The sequence below is a fragment of the Eptatretus burgeri genome, chromosome 7, assembly GCF_056783735.1.
Source record: "Eptatretus burgeri isolate ZD-2024b chromosome 7, Ebu_testis_v1, whole genome shotgun sequence".
Classification (NCBI taxonomy): domain Eukaryota; kingdom Metazoa; phylum Chordata; class Myxini; order Myxiniformes; family Myxinidae; genus Eptatretus; species Eptatretus burgeri.
In genome coordinates, this window is record NC_140967.1 from 65,197,915 (window position 1) to 65,218,252 (window position 20,338).

The 20,338-nt window shown below is 44.7% G+C and overlaps 1 protein-coding gene across 6 annotated transcripts in view; it reads left to right on the plus strand.

The window, feature by feature from the left end:
- The window catches only part of STRN3 (striatin 3), a 180,959-nt gene extending 163,650 nt beyond the window's left edge, over positions 1-17,309 (plus strand). For all 6 annotated transcript variants that reach the window (XM_085888843.1, XM_085888844.1, XM_085888845.1 and 3 more), the window contains 3 exons: positions 8,144-8,251; positions 9,891-9,977; positions 15,008-17,309. In XM_085888843.1, the coding sequence (XP_085744969.1) occupies positions 8,144-8,251; positions 9,891-9,977; positions 15,008-15,177 (365 nt within the window). In that variant the 3' untranslated portion in view covers positions 15,178-17,309. The remainder of the gene's footprint in view (positions 1-8,143; positions 8,252-9,890; positions 9,978-15,007) is intronic.
- Positions 17,310-20,338: the final 3,029 nt, after the last annotated feature.

The window sequence follows — 20,338 nt, forward strand, 5'->3', positions numbered from 1 at the left end:
TATTCCACTTGGAATTTCCCCTCGTTCCACTCATAAATTGGACTTGCCATCTTCATTTGTTTTGTGTGGAAAATCATGGTGGAAGGAAATTGGCTCGACTCGGAACGTCCTTCGATTGCATGTTACTCTTTCGATTAAGGTATTTGCCATGAGAGACATCACAATTTCAGTCTGTGATCGCAGAAAGTGCTGCCGTCTTCACCTCCTCGCTGCATTATATTGCATCCTACTCCTCAATCATACCATCAAGCATCTCTGGATTTCCTGAGCTTGCACAATTACACATTGTTGCTGGTATAACGCATAAAATGCAAGGATGTCGTGCACCAAAATGCAAGAAAGAAACTCCGCATTATCGTAACCGTCGGCTATTTTGCTATGATGCAGCACAACCATGCAACACAGACAAAGCATCATATCCAGTTTTCTTGCAGCATTTCACTTGTGTGATGTGAATGACCGATAACAAAAATTTGCTTGAAATTTTGTATCATTGGTGATTGGTGTGAATGGGGTTCAGTGGGCAATGCCGGCATTTTTGGTGTGAAAATGGGTTCAAAACAGCGCTCCTTCCCATGCACCCAACGAGTACAACCACCAGTTTTCATCTCATTCTGTACAGCGGTTCTGGATGCATGAAGTCAAACAAATAAACAGTTTTATGATTCTTTTTATGTTCTTATTTGTTTACTGAAGGCAGGTTCAGTACTGCCGAAGCAGTTTCTTGTCAAGGATTATACTGGGTGGTTTACCATCTACCCTCCAATAATTAGTTAGGGCAGGCATTTGGAATTTGCCAGCGATTGCTCTCATATTCTTTGCGAAGGACACCTTGGGATTTTTAATGTCCAGCAGCTAATACTGGCAGATGAGACACCAGTTGAATGAGGAATGGCACACAATTGACTCACCGCCCCACCTGTGAAACGGTCTCTAACTCAGTCAGGCTTCAAGCCCAGGCTAGACAGCTTTGAGGTGAAGTATGATGATCTTGTTTGATAATTCCCCCACTTCTATGATGTCTATGGTTTTCCTGTGGAGAATTGGGGTATTTTATTCGAACTTAAATCCCCTCGCCTATATGTAACCTATATAGTGGTGCAATACGTTGCACAATTACATGGAGAATTTGCACCCACCCTCCCTCTCCCATCCCCAACCTGAACCACGAGGGATATGAACTCTATCCCTCCACCCATCTCCCCCAATGTACAACCATCAGTTTTAAACTCATTCTGTCCATTGGTCTAGGAATGCATAGAAACATACAAACAAGCTCACAAAGAGGCATTTCAAATTGCATGTTGTATGATATCATTATGTTCATCAGACTCATCCCAGTTGCCCAGTTTGAATCCGACGGGTGTCAAAACACCCACAACAGTCGACCCCTTCGAAAACTCCCCTGTCAGATCTAATTGGGAGCCTCAAAACGGCATCATGTGACTCAATCTAATTAAGCCAAACAACGTGAGTCATGTGTCATGGTCTTCTATGCGGTGTGGAGACCACAACCAATTATTCCCTTCATGGGTTCTGAGAAATCCACCAAATGAAGCAACCACCACAGCCAGAGTTCACCCAAGACAAAGTCTGGTTTCTTACAAGCAATGTTTATGGGGAAGGAAACAAAAGGAGCAAAACAGAAATAAAAACTTGCCAAAAGGTGACCACGTGTGACTTCTTTAAGGTCACACTGAGGTGAACAGAGCTGCTATCCACCAGGAGCGACTCCTTGAGGAATATCTGCCTACGAGAGATTCCGATGAGAATCGTTCTACCGAGTAACCATGAAAAATATGCGTTTGCCTCATAACGTCACCAAATGACGTCATAATGTCTCAAGCTTGACATATCTAGAAAGCACTCATCAAGGTGTTCAATTTGAGGTACTACACGATATGGTTCCTAAAACTTGAAAATTTGACCTTGGGGTCAAATATGTTTGACCTCAGGTGCTAACCATGAAGGTCAAGGCCAATCGCCACCAAAAATTAATCAGCTGAGCGCCAGACCATGAAGTTTGAAGACTATCCGATCAAAATTACTCAAAAAATAAGGGTTTCGTCGACTCCCCTGATTTGCGACAAAGTGACCTTGACCTTTGACCTTGACCTTCAAAATTTTGTGCACTGAAAGGGACCTCTATAGGCCTCTGATATGCGAAGTTACAAAAATTTCCAATGATAACTGTGCTCTGCAGAATTTTTTATATGTGATTACAGACAAACAAAAAACAACAAAAAAAAACAAGCTGACTAACATATCTTGCAAAAACTTCGTTTTGGCAAGATAATAAATTATGCAACCAACAGTTATAAATCCCATTAACCCACAAACTGAAAATGCACCCATGGTACCAACGAACGATCAGAGACCTTAATTACCTAAGTCCGTATGGGCCCTCAGACACACCACGTGAGATGGACAGAGTTGGGGACAGACAGGACAGAAGAGCATTTGGGCAAACCTGTCTGGCAGATGGACCCGACCAACCCTGACATCTCAAAAGTGAGACGTTTGTTGAGGAGAGGGTGAGAGGCATAACTGGCTGTGTGAGGCATGGCTTGGCTGAGTGATCGTAGTTTCCCCCTCAGAAATTCAGACCCGATGCTGGCTCTGGCTTGACGCTTCCCAATTTGTCCTCCATTCTTTTATCGCCCCCATCCTTTATAAACTTGTCCCCGCACGTCAACAATATTGCTTTACACCCATCCCCTTTCACTCACCATTGGCCGCCGCTCAGTCTGGTGGGTGGACCGACCGGAGTCATGCTGACCCCTCCCTGAACTCTCATCCCTCGCTTCAGAGACGTCAAGGCCACACGACGACGATCAAGTGACTTTCGCTCCTCAACTTGGGTTTCAATTCCTACCTAAACCTTTAAAGAGACATTTAGAACAAATTACATCGGTAACTAGAAGGGCTTTCTTCGACGTCACGTTGCCAGATATGTCTCCGCCCACATTATTACATCCTTATACACGTCTCATCCTTATCTTAATTTAAATCCCTGAACTCAGATTCAAAACGTTAAATAATTCCAAATGCCAGATCATGCGTCTGATCAGGTTGAAATTTAAAACATAATGTTACGAATTTGGAATTCAATTGCACACAACATACAGGTTCCCTTCGTCAGCTATGTCGATAAGTGCATGTTTCCTAAGATAGCTCACCTTTCATTGTTTAAATGTTCAGAGATCGATTAGATGCGCTGCGGATCGATTTAATAGTTAGGGAACGAAACAATGGAGACGTCCCTCTCCCTCTTCTGCAAAGAGGAAGAAGAACCCTGCCATCCCGTGACGTCAACAACTCCCTCCCACCCGTGGTTGAGCGGGGGGTGGATCAGGAGGGCATGAGTCACGCCGGGTGTGGGGGAAGGGGTGGGAAGGATAAAGAGGAGACCCTTTCTTTGTCCGTGTGGGAGTCCTGTGTAAAGAGTCCCATGGGAGTCCCGTGGTAGGGCTGAGTTCGTGGGAGTCCCGTGGCAGAGTTCGTGAAGAGTCCTGTTCTGAGTCCCGTGTGCAGAGTTCGTGTGCTGAGTCCCGTGGGAGGAGTAAGCTTTTTGCTTCGGAGAGAGCAGTCGTTCAGCAGGCCATCCGGTCCTGTTTGGCTTGCGTGGCTTGAGGCCTTCGGAAGCTTTTTTCTTCGGCTGGCTCAGTGAGCTTCGGCTGCTGCTTTGTTTTGGAAGGAACTTGAGCCAGTTGTTCGGCTCGAGCTGCGAGTGGAGGCTTCTTCCTCTCCTTCCTCTTCTTCTTGGTTCGTGGAGCTTTTTGTTCTCCATTTTGTTTCCCGGCTTGGTGCGACGGATCGGCCTCTTCTTGGAGTTGGATCCTCGGGGAAGCGACGATCGACAGGAAGGATCGGCGCCTCGTCTCACTGGCACGTGTTGAGAAGCGCGGGAGGATTCGCGGGAGCTCGGGAAGGATCGCGGCGATTGGATCCAGCTCGCTCTCACTGGAGCCCGGGTCCGGAAAAGTTGAAGACCACATGAGGTGGAAAGGCTCGAGTCAAGCTCTGAGTTTCAGTTCACCTGTCCTCCGAGCTGGAGCTCATGATTAAAGGCCTCAGCCACCATTTTGTGTGTGTGTGTGTGCGTGTGCGTGTGTGCGCGTGCGCGCGTGCGTGCGCGCGCGCGTACGTGTGTCCGTGGGCCCGTCTAATAAGTAGGAACTGCTGTTAAGTGTAATTGACTGTACATAATAAGTAGACAGTTGTAGTTCTTTTGTCGTGCTTTTGTTGCTTGTATAATTGCATACGTGTTTTGCCTTTATTTAATTGCATACGTGTTTTATTATAATAAATGTCTCTGTGTGAATGTAAACCTGCTCGTTGCGTCCATTCCCTCATTGACTGAACATTTCGTGTGTTGGGAGTTCGAAAGCCGTTGGTTTGCCGTAATAGGGGGACATTTGGACCAACGGTTCTCGGCGATTACGCCACTCGGAATCGCGCACGGACAGGCTCGCCTCGGCGGTTTGTTCCGTACGAGTTCCGTCGAGGGTGGACTACCCCGGTAGTTGGATCATGTGGTCATTTTGGTACATTGAAGATTGGCAATCGTCCCTACCCCACGTGATCTGCCGATTGGCGTATTTCGGTTCTTGTACAAGGACCCGTCGCTCGGAGTTATCCGGCCGCGATCAATATTCCGGGCGATCGGTCGGGCCGACTCGACTTGCGGCTCCGTTCAGAGCGGTCGGTTGGCGGCTGACCTCCCAGCCCGTAACAATATTTTCCCCATCACTACTATATTGTGACGGCTGTGGAAATTCGCAGAACATCATAAAGGTTCCTTAGATCAGTTATGCCGGTAAGAGAGTGTTCAGATAGGTTTCCCCACCATTGTTTAGAGGGTATTCTTCGTGTTAACCGTGCTGTAATCCTTTGAGGTAGTTTTTTTTCTTTTTCTATCGTTATTTTGGACCAACCACATCTTAACCACCATTACAACAACCACCTTAACCACAACGCCAACCATGCCACCATCACAACAACCATGATCGCCTCAACCATCAACCACAACCGAACCACCACCACCAACGTCGCTCTCAATAACCGCTTCACAGCAACCTCCACCACAACCGAACCACCACCACCAACGTCGCTCTCAATAACCGCTTCACAGCAACCTCCACCACAACCACACGCGCCTCTCAACAAACCACGCCATCCTCACCACTTTACCCCCAACCACCTACATCGCCTCACCACCTTCTCCACCCCATCAATCACCTAACCACCTTCGCAACCACAACGCCAACCACCAGCCATGCCACAACGACAAGCAACCACACCACAATCCCACGCACCAATGAATAGCATCTGCAAAAGCCAGCACAACGCGAGGAAAAAGACCAAGGAGAAACCTCCAATGGTGCGCAGATTTTTCCTGCCTATTTTCTCCGCGCCTGGTGTGGGGGAGGTGCGATCCGAGCAGATGTGAAAGGTGAGAAAGGGTGGGGGCCTCTTTTTGGGGGAATGATTTCCCTGGACCTGAACCAAGAATGATTTCTCTCGCCCCCCCCCCCCCCCGCGTGGCGTGCGGGGAGGGGGACGAGAGGGCATGCCCCTTTTCTAGAAGCTTCCCGCAGGAGCTGGAAGGGGGGCGGAGCCGAAAACGGGGAGGAGGCAGGCGTTGGAACCTGGGGAATAAAAGGGCGCACGAGACACCAGGTTCGTTCGTTGTTGGTCGTCGAGTCGTATTGTCTCTTCGGGGAAGCTTCGTCTCTTCGTGGCATTGGATGATTGCTGCTGCTTCGTGGTGGTTCGAGCTTCGGGTGCCTTCCCTCTGGGTGCCAAGTCGTGAGGGTTGTGTGCGGTGGTCCAGGGTCGAGGCGCGCTCGAGAGGAGAGTGCCGAAGAGAGCTCGCCGACCGTCGCACCACGAGGGTGCAGGTAACCAGCGTCGGTCTCGTGGGACCCATTCATTCAGCCAAGTCCCACGCCATAAAGGCCCATGGGCCCAGTCTGACCCCCCTGTCTGTGGGGGTGGTCTTTTCTCCTCTTTTGTGTGAATGATGTGGTGCCGTGACCAAAAGTAAACCTGTTAAGTGCCTGTGAAATAATAAGAATATTTGGTCTTCGTACTTTCCCTTGCTTTTGTTTGCCTTGCTAGTGTCTTTGTCCCCGTCCCGTTTATGCTTTTCTGTATACGTGCATGATTGTTCCATTGCATCATTGCATATACGTGTTTCATGAAAATAAATGTGCTTGGTTCAAATGTACTCCGTTCGTCGCGTCCTCCTTTCACCACATTGAAATGCCATCTTGCATCGCGGAATAAATAGCTGGGTTTTAAACACCCGTTATATAGAATCGGATCCGGCGAGGTCGGGCGATAATACCCGCTCGGTTATCACTGCAGAACGGAACAGACCGCTTCAGCGGTTCGTGTCCCAGCCGACCTGCACCGAGGTACGGTCTCCCGGTTAGTTATCCGCGCGGGTACTTAGGTATATCGAGATTGGGCGATTGACCCTATCCTGCGCGGGTATAAAATTGGCTCGGCCATGGTGGGGTTGAAGACCCACCCGTGACAGGGTTCCGGTGTTGCTCCGGAAGGTCGCGACTGAATTGTCCGTCCGGTGGGCGAGCTCGCTACTATTAGTGGAAAGCGGCAGTTCGCACGCCGGCGGGCGCGAATTCGTAACAATATCATAATTGTGAAGTTTTACGTCCATTGACAACGTGGTTCACGAGGAACAATTTTTTTTTTTTAATTTTTTGTTCAATCCAATATGGCTGCCATACCATGTGATGTATTATTTGTGAACACTGATATCCCCAAGGCTTGGGGAACATTTGGGTGAAGTATCCCCTCAATCTGTCAAGCCATTCTGGAGAAGAATATTTTTAAATGTTTATTCTTCAAAAAATCATACCTGCCAAACCATGTGACTTGTGATGTCATAGGTGGAGAACTCTTTGTTCCTCATGGCTGGGTGATCATACCTGTAAAGTTTCACCTCGATTTGTTCAGCCATTTGAGAAGAAGATTTTTGAAGGATTTTATGTTAAAATAATATGGCTGCCGAACCATGTGACCGATGACGTCATCAATTTTTTTTCTCGCATACAATTTAGCCGTTCGGATAAGGCGTTCGACGTATGCAATTACGACGTCATAACAAAACCACCTATGACATAAAAACACGTTTCCTCTGGGGAGTACTTGACATGTGCCAAGTTTCAATTTTTTCCCATTGAGCAGTTTTGGAGACAGAGGTCCAAAGTTTTTCCTTTTTTCCAAGATGGCTGCCACACCACATGACCTATGACAATAATTATCATTCAAACATTCAACATGACGAGTCACACCTTTGGTGAAAATTTTGTATCAATCTGATGGGTTGCAGAGAAAATTTGCACGGACGTACATACGTATGGACAACCCGAAAACATAATGCCTCCAGCGACTTGGTCAGCAGAGGCATAAAAACATGAAAAAGGTCAAAAGGGTTGGTAAATTTTGACACAGACATTATGACGGGTGGACATCGTCTATTACATAAACGACACATTTCTAAAATCACCTCGACCTCAATCTTTTCTACCCCCGTTAATCCACCCCAAACCCTCCTCCTTAAAATTCCCTGCTTTCCTTCCTGAAAGTCCCTGTAATGTCCATCTTGTTTTCCCCATGTTTCCCATCCCATCCCTCTCCCTTCCACAGATCTCCTAATGTCTCTGTTCCCCACTGTTTTGTCTTTCCCTCTCCTGCCCCTCTTGCTGGGCGTTGTGTTAGCTCTCGTACGAGCCTCGACATTGTATACAAAAAAACAAAAATTACTTTACGCTTGTGCGAGACATTCACTCTAAGGACACAACCATGCGAGATTAAGCATCTCTAACCCACGAGGAGTCATTTCCATAACAATATGGCAATCAAAAACACGTATTAGTACATATATAACTTTAAGCAAAGGCCTAACTTTGCCATCCAGTGCTTTAAATGTGTTCTTCATTGAAATGAGTGTGCATGACTGATAAAATGTTTTTTTTTTAAACATTGTACAGTTGCTTCTTCATTTTGGGTTTGGGTAAAGCGTGATTTTTGTTCCGTCTTTTTATTATTATTACTTCTTGAATTGCAATGAAGACCTCGCCTGCAAATTGCTTGTCAATAACCTTTTCAGATGCACCTCTGACTAATCAGATCAACAGTGTGGCAAGCCATCCCACGCTGCCCATCACTGTAACAGCACATGAAGACCGGCACATCAAGTTCTTCGACAACAACACGGGTGAGATTGTTTGGCCAGATTATTGTTATTATTATTATCATTTTTTTTTTTTTTTTTGAAATTTCACTGAAAACCACGATGAATACAGCACACAGCATGCAACGTTGTGGGTAAACACTTGAATATTTTGTTGTAAAGTATTGTTATGGACTTGGGGTTTGGGGATAACCACAAGGAGAAGCACTCTGGTTCCTCCCAAACACCCGGCCCTGTAGGCCGACTTTCTGCGGATAACTCTGCGGTCCGTCTGGTTACAAAGCAACCACGAACGCCAATTTTGTCAGCTCCAACAGGGTTACATGTCTAACACCCTTCACCTTAGGAGCTGACTAGATTAACCGAGTTTCATGCCCTCAGCATACACTCTTACTGCCGAGTGATACAGTGAGTGCACACTGGCTCACGAGAGCAAATCACATGGGGTAAAACTTCCCGCCTAACAATCATGCGGACTGTGCCGATGGAGGAAAGGACACGACGAGCAGGTTGAACTGGACAATTGACATGGGTTTATTTATGGGGAAGTATGAGGAAAAGCATGTGGAACAGCAAAGACAATACAAGGGGTTTATTCACAGCAGGGTTGTCATAGAGCAAGGATATACAGCTTTCATGTGGTGTGGCAAAAGACATACAATGATACCAGTTCATACAGTTCAGAGACAAAGAGCAGAAGTAACCCGGAATATCTATCTTGCACAGTCTTGAGTTAACATAACAGGTGCCATCAGAATAACTCTGCGGAAGGATAGATAAGTAAGAGAGATAAGGAAAGCTGAAGCATTGGCAGCCTATGGCTGACCTGGCACATCCATGCAGGCACATGCTAGTCCAAAGTGCAGGGAGGGTAAGGGGTGGAGGGGTGATTCAGAGCAAAAGCAGGGTTGGGGGGCATCTGGATAGCGTGATGGAGGTTTGAGTGTGATGCGCTGTCGGGTGTTTAGAGTGAGAAAGACAGTTGTGCGAGTCACTGGTCACTCTAAAAAGTGCAGTTGTTTGGGCTTTGCCCTCGCTGCTAGCTGTTGTGCGTCCATAGTGGATGAGTCAGAAAGGAGAGAAAGAACATGTGAGGATCAGAACTACCTATCATCAATGATTGCTGATTTTTGCCTCTCACTCAATACTGTGCCCGGACTGCTTGGCGCTTGGTCCGCTTTCTCCATTCCATTTGGCAACAAGCATCACAAACTGTGCGGTAACCACTCCCTCCCGCAGCAACCACCACCAGCTCTCGCTCCACCAGCTCTCTACAGAAACAAGCTCTTGCTTCAGCGACCAGCATCGATGCTTTAGGGCCGCGTGGGGGGGGGGAGGTGGAGGTGAAGTTGGGAGAGATCAAGGGTGAATCCCCATCTCGTGTGGGGGTGGTTCTTGGAAGCATGAGTCAAGTGCCACTCTCTTTCCTCTGATTGCGGCGTGCTCATTGGTCCAGACGCGCTCCGGGGTGATGCGCTCTTGCTGTGCTAGAATCGCCCTCAGTTGTCCTCCGACTGTGCCATGCATGGAACAAGTAATAATGAAATAACTACCTCGGGAACCACTATATGTTGTGTGCCATTGTCTTGGGGTCTTGGTTCCCCGAACCGTCACAGTATTTTGACATTGATTTCCTCACTTCCCCTCCCATTGTTCTCTCCAGGAAAGCAAATCCACACCATGGTGGCACACTTGGATGCTGTTACCTGCTTGGCAGTCGATCCGAACGGACTTTATCTCATGTCGGGAAGTAAGTACAATGCACAGTAGATGTTGTACTTCTTGTCTTACCGACAGCTATTATCAACAAAATCTGAAGCGGCATGGCTAATCAAAGCATAATGCAGAATGTGCTTCGTTTTTGTTTTTGATAACGTGCTTTGGATTGTCCAAGTATCTTTCGGTATTTGTTTATTTTTGTAATAAAGGGTTTGGATTTGACAAAAAAACAGCATCCGTTCGCACCCAATGCTCATTTAGACAGAGGATGGATAAACCCCATTGGGATGTCTCATTAATTTCTCTGCTGCCCTCAGAGAGAAAAGTGACGTCACAGTTGTGAGCACCTATATTCAAGTGTTGTCCAATGTCTGTCTGCCTGTGCATGTGTGTGATTTGTGTGACAGTTCTTTCATTACATAGACGTGACTGCTGCCACGGAATTTGTTTTTCCCAACAACAAATGATTAGTAATCCGATGTTTTGACCACAGAGTGGCCTTCATCCGAGACTGAGCAAAACACATTCCCAAGCCTCCCAATTCTGGAAGTAAATGGGGAAAGGTTGGCATGGCGAGCGGGGTGAGGGATCGGGAGAATGGATTTATTGCTTTTTCCCCTGTTGAAGTCCACTCTGCCCGAAATATCAAAGCTTTGTTTGCATTTTTTTTTCTCAGATCAAATTTTGTTGGTTGAATGTGTACCTGAATCAAATTTCAAACGCATCTGAACACGATATGTCCCAACTATTTTCTGTTCTTTGGTGATAAAACCATGAAAAAACTCGAAGGGCACTCGGTGGAGCGCACACCTCCGCCACGTAATGCCTGATCCACGAGAACATATCGGGGCCCAATACATTTTTGAAATATCATGCTATACAGTACTACATCGTTTTTGGCCCTCTCAGTGGTGAAGAATCACTTTAAGAATTAAATAAATCTCGTATCCGGATTCGGATCTTCACCAAAATTGAATAAATCCTTCTTTGTCACACACCCAACCTGTCCACCAAGTTTCATCCGGATCCGTTCATAACTTTTTGAGATATCCTGCACACAAACAAGCAGACAGAAAGGGATGAAAGCATAGCCACCTCCACCTTCGGTGGTGGAGTTAATGACAAACATCAACACAAGCGAATGGCTTTTGTAATGCACATCTGCTTCCCATTTTTTGGCCTTTTCAGAAGCTTTTATTGAATGTAGTTCCCTTTTGGTTTAAAAAATAAATATCTATATTGCATCAAATTTATTCTGTGTCATTCCGGAACATTCAACGAGGTCAATCATGCAAGTTTTGACATTATTTCATTAGGTTATGTTTTCACCACAGTCTCTCTGTGAGCAGAATATCTCAAAAAGTTGTGGACAAAAAAGGATTCGGATGAGAGTTGGTGGACAGGTTGTCTGCGTGATGAGGACGAAATGATTAGATTTTGGTGACGATCCGGATCCAATACTACAATGTTTTTTTTTTTTTTTAACTGATTCTTCACCATTGATAGACAGGACCAAAAACGATACATAGCACGATATCTCCCAAAGTTGACGGATTCCAACGAAACTTTATTGGCAGGTTGGGTGTGTGACGAGGAAGAATTGATTTGATTTTAGTGAAGATCCGGATATGATAAATTTTTGTCATTTATAAAGTGATTCTTCACCATTGACAGGGCCAAAAACGATACACTGTACTGTATGTCATGATATTTCAAAAAGTTGTGGACAATGGTTATGACAAAACAAGGTAAGGTGACAAGAACAAGTCGATTAGATTTAGGTTCAGGTCCGGATGCAGATCTGGCCTCTCAGTGGGACACAAAACGTAAACTGTTCAGCCTGGCGGAGGTATGTGCTCCACCGAGTGCCGTTCTCGTGAGAAAATACATTTACATCTCTCGGCCTTTACTTTATTTCTACCTCTCTCCCTCTGTATTCTCATGATTATTTTTTTTTCCAGTTTCTCTTTAAACGTCTCCTTTCTCTTCTCTTTTGCTAGTACAGTAGAACTTCTTTAATGCATACTTTTAAATAACAGAAGATGCATTATCTGGATCAAATAATGGCTCCAAATAAAATGGCGGATTTTTCCATGATAAACCGGACTATGCTTTAAGTTTACACTCTCAGATGTTGTTTGTGGCGTTTTTAGCAATTGCTTGTGCAACACTTAGCTCGTATGCAGAAAACCCGGAGAATATTGGACATTTTATTCGGTTTTTAGCTCACCTGGAACGTAGCTCTGGAGTGTCATCCTTCCTTCAGTCCGTCCACAAATACTTTCAACTTCTTCTCTGGAACTGATGAAACTTTACCACAGCATTCATCACCGTGTATGCACCAAAGTTTGTTCATCGCATTAAAAAAATCGGGCCATTTAGGGTTCTATGGGGTTTGCCCCACCCCCTCCCCACCCCCTCATAAACTCCATCCATATACCTCCCTCGCATCCCAATTTTTTTTAATACCAGAAACAACTTTGGTACAACACAGTCGATGAAGGTTGTGGTCAAGTTTAATCAAAATTGTGTGGAGTTTCAGAGAACCCCCCCCCCCACCCCCCCAAGAGGTATTTGCTTTCTTCTCCCAAACGACAAATTTTGATGAACCTTGATCACAACCATCATCACCCATCATGTACCAAAGTTTGTTCATGCTATTTAAAAAATTGGGGTCTTAGTGGGTTTATGGGGGGGTTGCCCCCCAAAATGGATATGTGCTATAAAGTTGGTTCATTGTTGCATTTTGCTGAATCTGTCCCACATTGACTTCCTCTTCAGTATTATTATTCTACGAGATGAGTGCCCAGGGGTATTGCCCCTATTTTTTTCTTAACCTCGAGTTAGGGTGGGGCTAAGATTCACTTAATCTTAATCGGTGGGGCGAAGATTCACTTAAAAAATAAGTTTTATTTTCACACCTCATTTTTGGCTCACCTGGAATGTAGTTCCGGGGAGCTTATGGGATGGCGCGTCGTCCGTCCATAAATACTTGCACTTTCCTCTCTGAAACTAGACATACGATTTTGATGAAATTTTACCAGAATGTTCATCACTGTGTTTGTGCAAAAGTTTGTTCATAGCATTTAAAAAAAAATTGGCCCTAAGGGGGCTTTACCGGGGTTGCCCCCAAAATAGGTATTGGCTTTCTTTTCAGAAACGACACATGCTTTTCTGATGAAACTTGCCTTCAACCTTCATCACCTGTGATGTACCAAAGATTGTTCATGACATTAAAAAATAATCCATATGTATTTACATTCTTCGTTCTATATTTTGTGGGTCATCCATGCCTACCAGTGGTTCCCTGGTTATCTTATCCAGCCACTACCTGCTGAGCACCCAGGGGTATTGCCCCTATGTTTGGTAAGTGTGTTAGTGCCGCAATTGTGGTTTTATCCCCAGAAATCAGCTGAAAGGTGAGGCTAACCTCTGAGGCTATGCACTCAAGCAGAACAGCAATATTTACCTTCCATCGACAGTCATGCACTGACCAATCACCAAGTGATGCTCCTATAGTTTCATAAACATTAATCTGCGGTGCACATTGTTGCCACTGAGCCTTGACAAGACCAGTGAACCATGACGTCGCACAAGAACACTTCACACGTCACACAATAACAGCAGGTAGTTGAGTATTCATCTTCTCGATTGATGGCGTCAGCTGATGGCACAGAAATAGTAAGGTGTGGTGCAAGTTGCATGGAAATTGCAAACCCAGTCTTCCTTGGAAAATACCCTTTTCACGATGAACTTCCACCAATAGTCGCTCTTTGAGGTGGTCTAGACGTTTGTGTCAATCGACGTCATTGGCACGCACGATGCTGTTGTCACAATCGGCATCATTAGGCACAAGAAGTACAATCTCCCGTCGGTCAAATTCTCCTCAAGCTGGTAACGATGCCTCCCTGTGTCTATGTCCTTGTCCATTTATTCGATGCCTTTCATTCGCCTTTTGCCACAAGAGTTGAAATGCGACAAGACAAACAGCGGGCAGTACATCGATGGAAGGCACCATGTTGGGATAGATGATCTTTGACCCCCTTGTGTTCAATTCAATGTGCACAAGTGCATTGTATGTTAAATACATCATGGATATTCATGACATCAGACTGAACCAGGATTCACGGTTAGTTCAAGCACCAGGTGAAGAAAGTCTGGGGTTGAGGCTTGAGGTGTGGAACGCCCGACAGAAAGTACTTTAGTCTAAACCCAGAGCAATGAATTAAGCAGACACACAAATACAATAACAGAGACGCACAAATACAATACCCCAAATCCAGAGAAAATTGTACATTTTGGGGGGGGGGTTTCAGAGCAGATTGTTGAAGGGCTTTGTCGTCAAAGAAAGCCGTGGTGACATCGGGTGAGGCCAAACGCACAGGAAGAAATGGGGGGGGGGTGATTATGGAACAACATAACACTGCGTCTTCCATTAAAAATAAATTGTTAATTCATGACCTACATTAACTGGAAATATCGTTTATCCACAAAACCCTTGGTCCCGATCATTCTTGATAAGAGTCTCCGCTGTTTATGTATTTTTGCTTTGCGTCCTTGTTTTCTTGGCACGTTTGAGTTTTAATAGAGCTGAAGCAAATGGGCTTTTTTGAATCAACTTCAAATTGATGGCTTTGTTCTGCTGATATCAAAGACAAGTGATGTCTGAAACATTTTTGAAAAGTCACATGACCACTGCACACTACTCCCTTTGTGTTGTGGTCCATTGCACTGTCCTGTGAGAACCTTCTCTCTGTGTTTTTTTTTTGTTTGTTTTGTTTTTTTCTTACAACAAATAAACAGTCATGCTCTCGGCTTTCCTTGGTTAACGAAAGGGGGGGGAGGAGTTGAGAAAATGTAATTGAGGAAAAGGAGAGAGAGGGGGGGGGATGATAAAGAAAGGAAGGAAAAGTAGGTTGCAGAGAAAAGGGACATGCACCGTAAAGTGTGTTTTTGATAATGGTTCACTGTTTCAAAGAGCTCTTTGAGCTATATTTACTGAGCTGATCTTCAAGCCTCTGGATTCCGCTGTCCCCCATACCCCTCTCACTACCCCGTCAGGTCACGACTGCTCCATCCGGCTGTGGAACCTGGAGAGCAAGACGTGTGTTCAGGAGATCACTGCTCACCGAAAAAAATTTGACGAAGCTATCCACGATGTGGCCTTTCACCCTTCGAAGGCCTTCATCGCCAGTGCTGGAGCGGATGCCTTGGCCAAAGTTTTTGTATAAAAACGGGCACCACCGTCGACATGTCGCCACTGCAAGCAGCGGCCGACCCACCAGAAGCGTTGGGGGCTAAAGAGACGGGTGATGCACATATGGGTGGAGATCTTCTCCCACATTCTGAGCCAAGACGCCGTGGAGTTTTGCCTGCTCATCAAAGGCCAGTGAGGCAGAAGGCTTCGTCTGTTTGTGGAGAAAGTGTGAGTGCAGTTTATAAGTGGTGACTCGAGGGTTGACGGTGGTGACGTGGTAAGCTGAAGCGAGTGCCGCACTCTGAGAGTTGTGGTCGTGAAGGCGAACGATAGGATGGACCTTATCAGTCTCCTGACCCCATTGCTCCGACACCTGCTTTGTGCACCCAAACGTAGCCTTATCCTCAAAAAGCTGTCCCAGGCTACAAAAGGATTTGTAAATTTGTTGTTGTATCCATAAATGTAATCTGATTTTTAAGTTGCTGTAATGATATTAATCTGCTTCACTTCTTTCTTAAAGCACGGAATTTTTTTTTCTTCTCCTTCTTCTCTCCCACTGCATATTTGCAGAAAGGCCAAGTAAGGCAGGTGGTTGAACCTTGTTGGGTGCAGGTTGCTCTGGTTTTTATCATTTCGGGTTGAACTCTTCACAATCCCATCTTTCAAATTGCTTTGTTGTTTGGGAACCGTTTCTTTTTAGTAATCAGAATAATTGCAATATTGTTCCATGTTGAGCAGTAATGATGGCTTATAAATTTACACTTTCGGGCCTGGCTATTCTGCCTCATTTTGTTTTTCTTTATTCCGTTAGCTGCTGCTTTAAGTTTTGCACACCTTTTGGCACCAGATTGTTCCTGACATTGTGAAAGCAGCAGAATGTTTGCCGATTTAAAATGCTGTCTTGCAGTTCAAAAGAACAGGATGGCAACTCAGCTGCCCAGGGCATTTTTTTTTTAACGTGCTGTTCACATTTGTGTGGCATGAGTGCTTTAAATCCTCATCCGATGGCAGTATTTAAAAGCAAGCATGGTATCCTTTAACCGTTAACAGAGCATAAGCTGGTTGTTGAAAGCTGTGTTGGTTGTGATATCGTAATATTTTGGGGTGCTTGCCGATCTTCCGTATCCCTTGGCACACACTCCTGACCCAGTCTCAGCATCTCCTCCCCCATCCCTTTTCTCTCTGATTAAATCTATCACATCCATTACATCAGGCCTGAGTATACTGAAAGTGTGGAGTGGCTTGGCAAGCTCCAAAGATAGTCTGTGAGCTTGTTTGCATCACCATGTGATCACTGTACATTATCCTGTATTTACAAATTGCTCTGTATTTTGTCAGTGAATATTCACACCAACACTATTTAGATGCTTGGTGAATTTATTTTTATTCTGTTTTTGGGCCGGGTTGATTTGGGGGTTGGGGCGGAGGAATCGGGGCTGGGTGGGGTCGGGCAGGGATGGAGATGGACACAGCTGGAACTGGATGAGATTATTTTGAAATGCGCCACCTGTTGAGGGTTGAGTAGGTGCAACGCCATCACACCGTCGGCACTTTACGCTGCAAGTGGTTCGATAGCGAGCAACCATCTCGGCGTTTAAACCCTACGTTTTAAATGACAAAACGGACAATAAAAAGCTTTCAAAGCATGTGTAATTGAAATGGGAAATCCTCGAGGCTCTTCTTTGTTGCAGAAAGGTTACACTGGGTTTTTTTTCTTTCTTTCTTTTTTCATTTCTTCCCACTTTTATTGTGCTGCATGGTTATTGAAATAAGGTATTCTTGTCTTCCTCATAGATTCCATAGATTAAGATGGGTTTCATGTATTTTGCAGCGTTAGCAACGAGCACAGGTCAACACACCATTACTCACTTCATGGGTATGTACAACAGATTAGCCTGCTGTGTCTACGGAAGTGTAATAAACTCCAGAGGGTGTACAGATGATCGTATCATCACTCGTGTACATTGCTGTCGACGTCACCCTGTAACATCATATAAAACGGTAAAGATGCATAAGCTTTGTTATTTTATTGCTGAAATGTTTTGCCTTGTAATGTATAAAACTAGAAAAATTGTGTTCATACAGACGCTAATTATTGTAATATTGTTCTCTTTTCTGGAAGGGAAGTGATAGATTTTTTGCCAATAAAACGAGCTTTCAAACGAATCCGTCTAGCTTGTACTATTTACAACAGGGAAGTCTGCTCAGAAAATAAGTTGAAATCAAAAGGTCCATCGAACGAACCTTCCTTCGTACTCAAAACGTTTTCAAATATCAATCGGGATTCGGTAAGGTGCAAACTAATTCTTCAAATGACTCTTCCTGCTTGTTCTACTTGGCATTGTTGAGTAATATTGCATCATCACCATCTTTGAAAATTGCACACGCATAGCGCCACTCTCGGCAGTCATACCAGCAAGCTGGAGGCCACAGAAGGAGCGTTGACGTTGTGGTCCCTGTTAGGCTTTGCCTGACTGAATACAAAATAAAACAAACCAGAAAAACACGTTTCAACGCATTCCCCCCCATCTATGACTCTTTAGTTTTCATTATACTACAGCACAGAGGATTGGTTTATTTTAGAATAATCTGTCCAACTTCCAGGGGTTTGATTTATTCTGTCTTAAGTTCAGAGAGCAACTTCATGGGTTTGGGTTAATGCATTCATTAATGAACTTCTTGATGACTTCAATCCAACAACATAGTCATGCTCCAATAATAAGATCCTCATGGTCGACTGTATAACAAATGAAAACAAAGGAACAATAGAATTGAAGATCATAAAATAATTAATTCCACAGATCATAGGACTGAGTTACACATAACAGCAAACTTCAAAAGTCAAAACCAAAAAACTGTGTGCCACTTCTTCAAACACACGTGATGTGCCAATGGCCATCCTGTGGATTCTTTTCATCAAATTCCCTTAATACGTAAACTTACCACTATTATCCCTTCACTGAGTATTCATGGCACATAGTAGACTTTTCATTCCCCATGATGTTCCACTGTTCTAAAAATCAAATGTTTTCATAAGCTTCATTGCTTGTCACCATTGCCTTTTTGTGAACAAACTAACATTAATTGGCCGGATGCTATACCATGAGCACTCATAGCGATGTGATCAACACCTTGCAGCAGAACAGGTCTTTCGCCACAGTAATCTTGATGGGTAGACCAATGAGAGTGCTATCCTCAGCCCCCTTAATGATGAAGCAAATGGATATCCATCAAATGGACGATACTATGCTTGCATTCTGTGTTGCATTAACATGTGTTGTGAAAGCATTTCGTTCACAGGTAAAAGAAGCATTACCTGGACCAGCTGCCAGTGACTGCCATAACTTCGTCCCTGGAGACTTTGTCTACATCAAGTCCCAAAAACGGAAAAAAAAACGCATTCTAGCCAAGGTGCAATGGACTCTACCAGGTACTACTGACAACACACACTGCGGTGAAATGCGAGGGTCGACAAACATGGATCCACTCTAGCCTCTGCAAGAGAGCCAGCGGAGTGGATGGCCAAAATGAAAAGACTTGAACTGTTCGTTCACTTTCATGGCTAATGATAACCCTCTCATGTACCTTCATTGTTTTTATGATAATCAACTTGATGGGGGCTAAAGGTGCTGTGCCACCAGCTGATTTAAGTCGACCTTGTGGTATAAATGTTAACTAACCAAACAAAGAAGCTTGCATACTTGCTAAAAATGGGACAAACACCAACCAAAGCACACACCACCAACAAGTTAAACACCTGCAATCCTGGATAAGATGAAGTATACCATTGCACAAACACATGAGTAAACATCCACTGAACACTTTCTTCGCAATATCTTCACACCATGCTAACAGTATGAATAAGAGTAAGTGGGTTTGTTCACAACTTCCTCACTCATCCAAGCATGGGTTGCCCCTCTTGGCAGTCCCACTGCAAGGGGAAGACATATGTGGATTATTGGAATGTAGACAGAGTAACCTAACTTTGAGTGGAGTAAAGAAAACACAAGGGAAGGCAAAAACGGGGATACAGGTGTACTGATTACAAGGAATGGTACTATCCTAAGTATAAAAGAAATGCAGTCCAATTAACAAAAATGGAAAAATTGAAGGTACACCCACCATATTTTGAAGTTATGAACAGATAAATAGGAATGGTTTGTTTAGTTTATCAGAAAAGTGATGGATGTTATTGAGGTAACTCATCATGTAAACATTATGCTGAACAAGGGTGGCAATTAAAGGACTGACCACTGGGGAAAGGATAAATATGAGTAGATAACCTCGCCAAACCTTAGCCAGCCTTAAATAATACCGACTTCATATGTGGACACAGGGATATCCATGGTTCCCATTTGGATGGGCAGGGTCTTGTTATGTCGGATATGAAGAGCTAAATACCATAACAACGGATGGGAATAAAGGGTCGAGCTTAAAAAAAATTCATTCCTCTTTTTTTCCACCTTTGCAATAAGGTCCCTCATTCCGTTCAATCCCATTCTTCCCTCCAGGCCTTCAAAACAGCTGTTCACCACCACCTATTATCGTCCCCCATCCAAATCCTTGATCTTTTCTACCCCCGTTAATCCACCCCAAACCCACCTCCTTCAAATTCTCTGCTTTCCTTCCTGAAAGTCCCTGTAATGTCCATCTTGTATACCATGTGTTCCCCACCCCATCGCTCTCCCTTCCACAGATATCCTCATGTCTTTGTTCCCCACTATTTTGTCCTTCCCACTCCCACCCCTATTGTCTCATCCCCCCCCCCCCTTGCTGTGCGTTGTGTGTTAGCTCTTATATGAGTCTCGACAAGTTATACAAAAAAAAAGCGAAGATGAACACGAATCCACGGAAGTGACTTCATCAGAAATGCACACAGCCATAAGCTGAATACACAAAAGCTCTGATAGATTGCAGCACAATGTGGAACTAACACTCCCCCAGTTGAAATAACAATGAAGACTCCCTTTCAGAGAATGAGGCCCATCAATGCATACACAAAGGCTCGTTTTGAGTCTGCAAAACCCACTTCAAGAGTCTGAGGTCAATTAATACATCGTGTCTCACACCGAATGACCTTCATCAAACTACCTCTCGTAGGCAGGTTTTATTGATGGGGTAATCGTATTCTCCAATCGCAGTTTTTACCTGGATCACACGCACTGCGTCATCGTGACTTGGGCATCCCATCACAC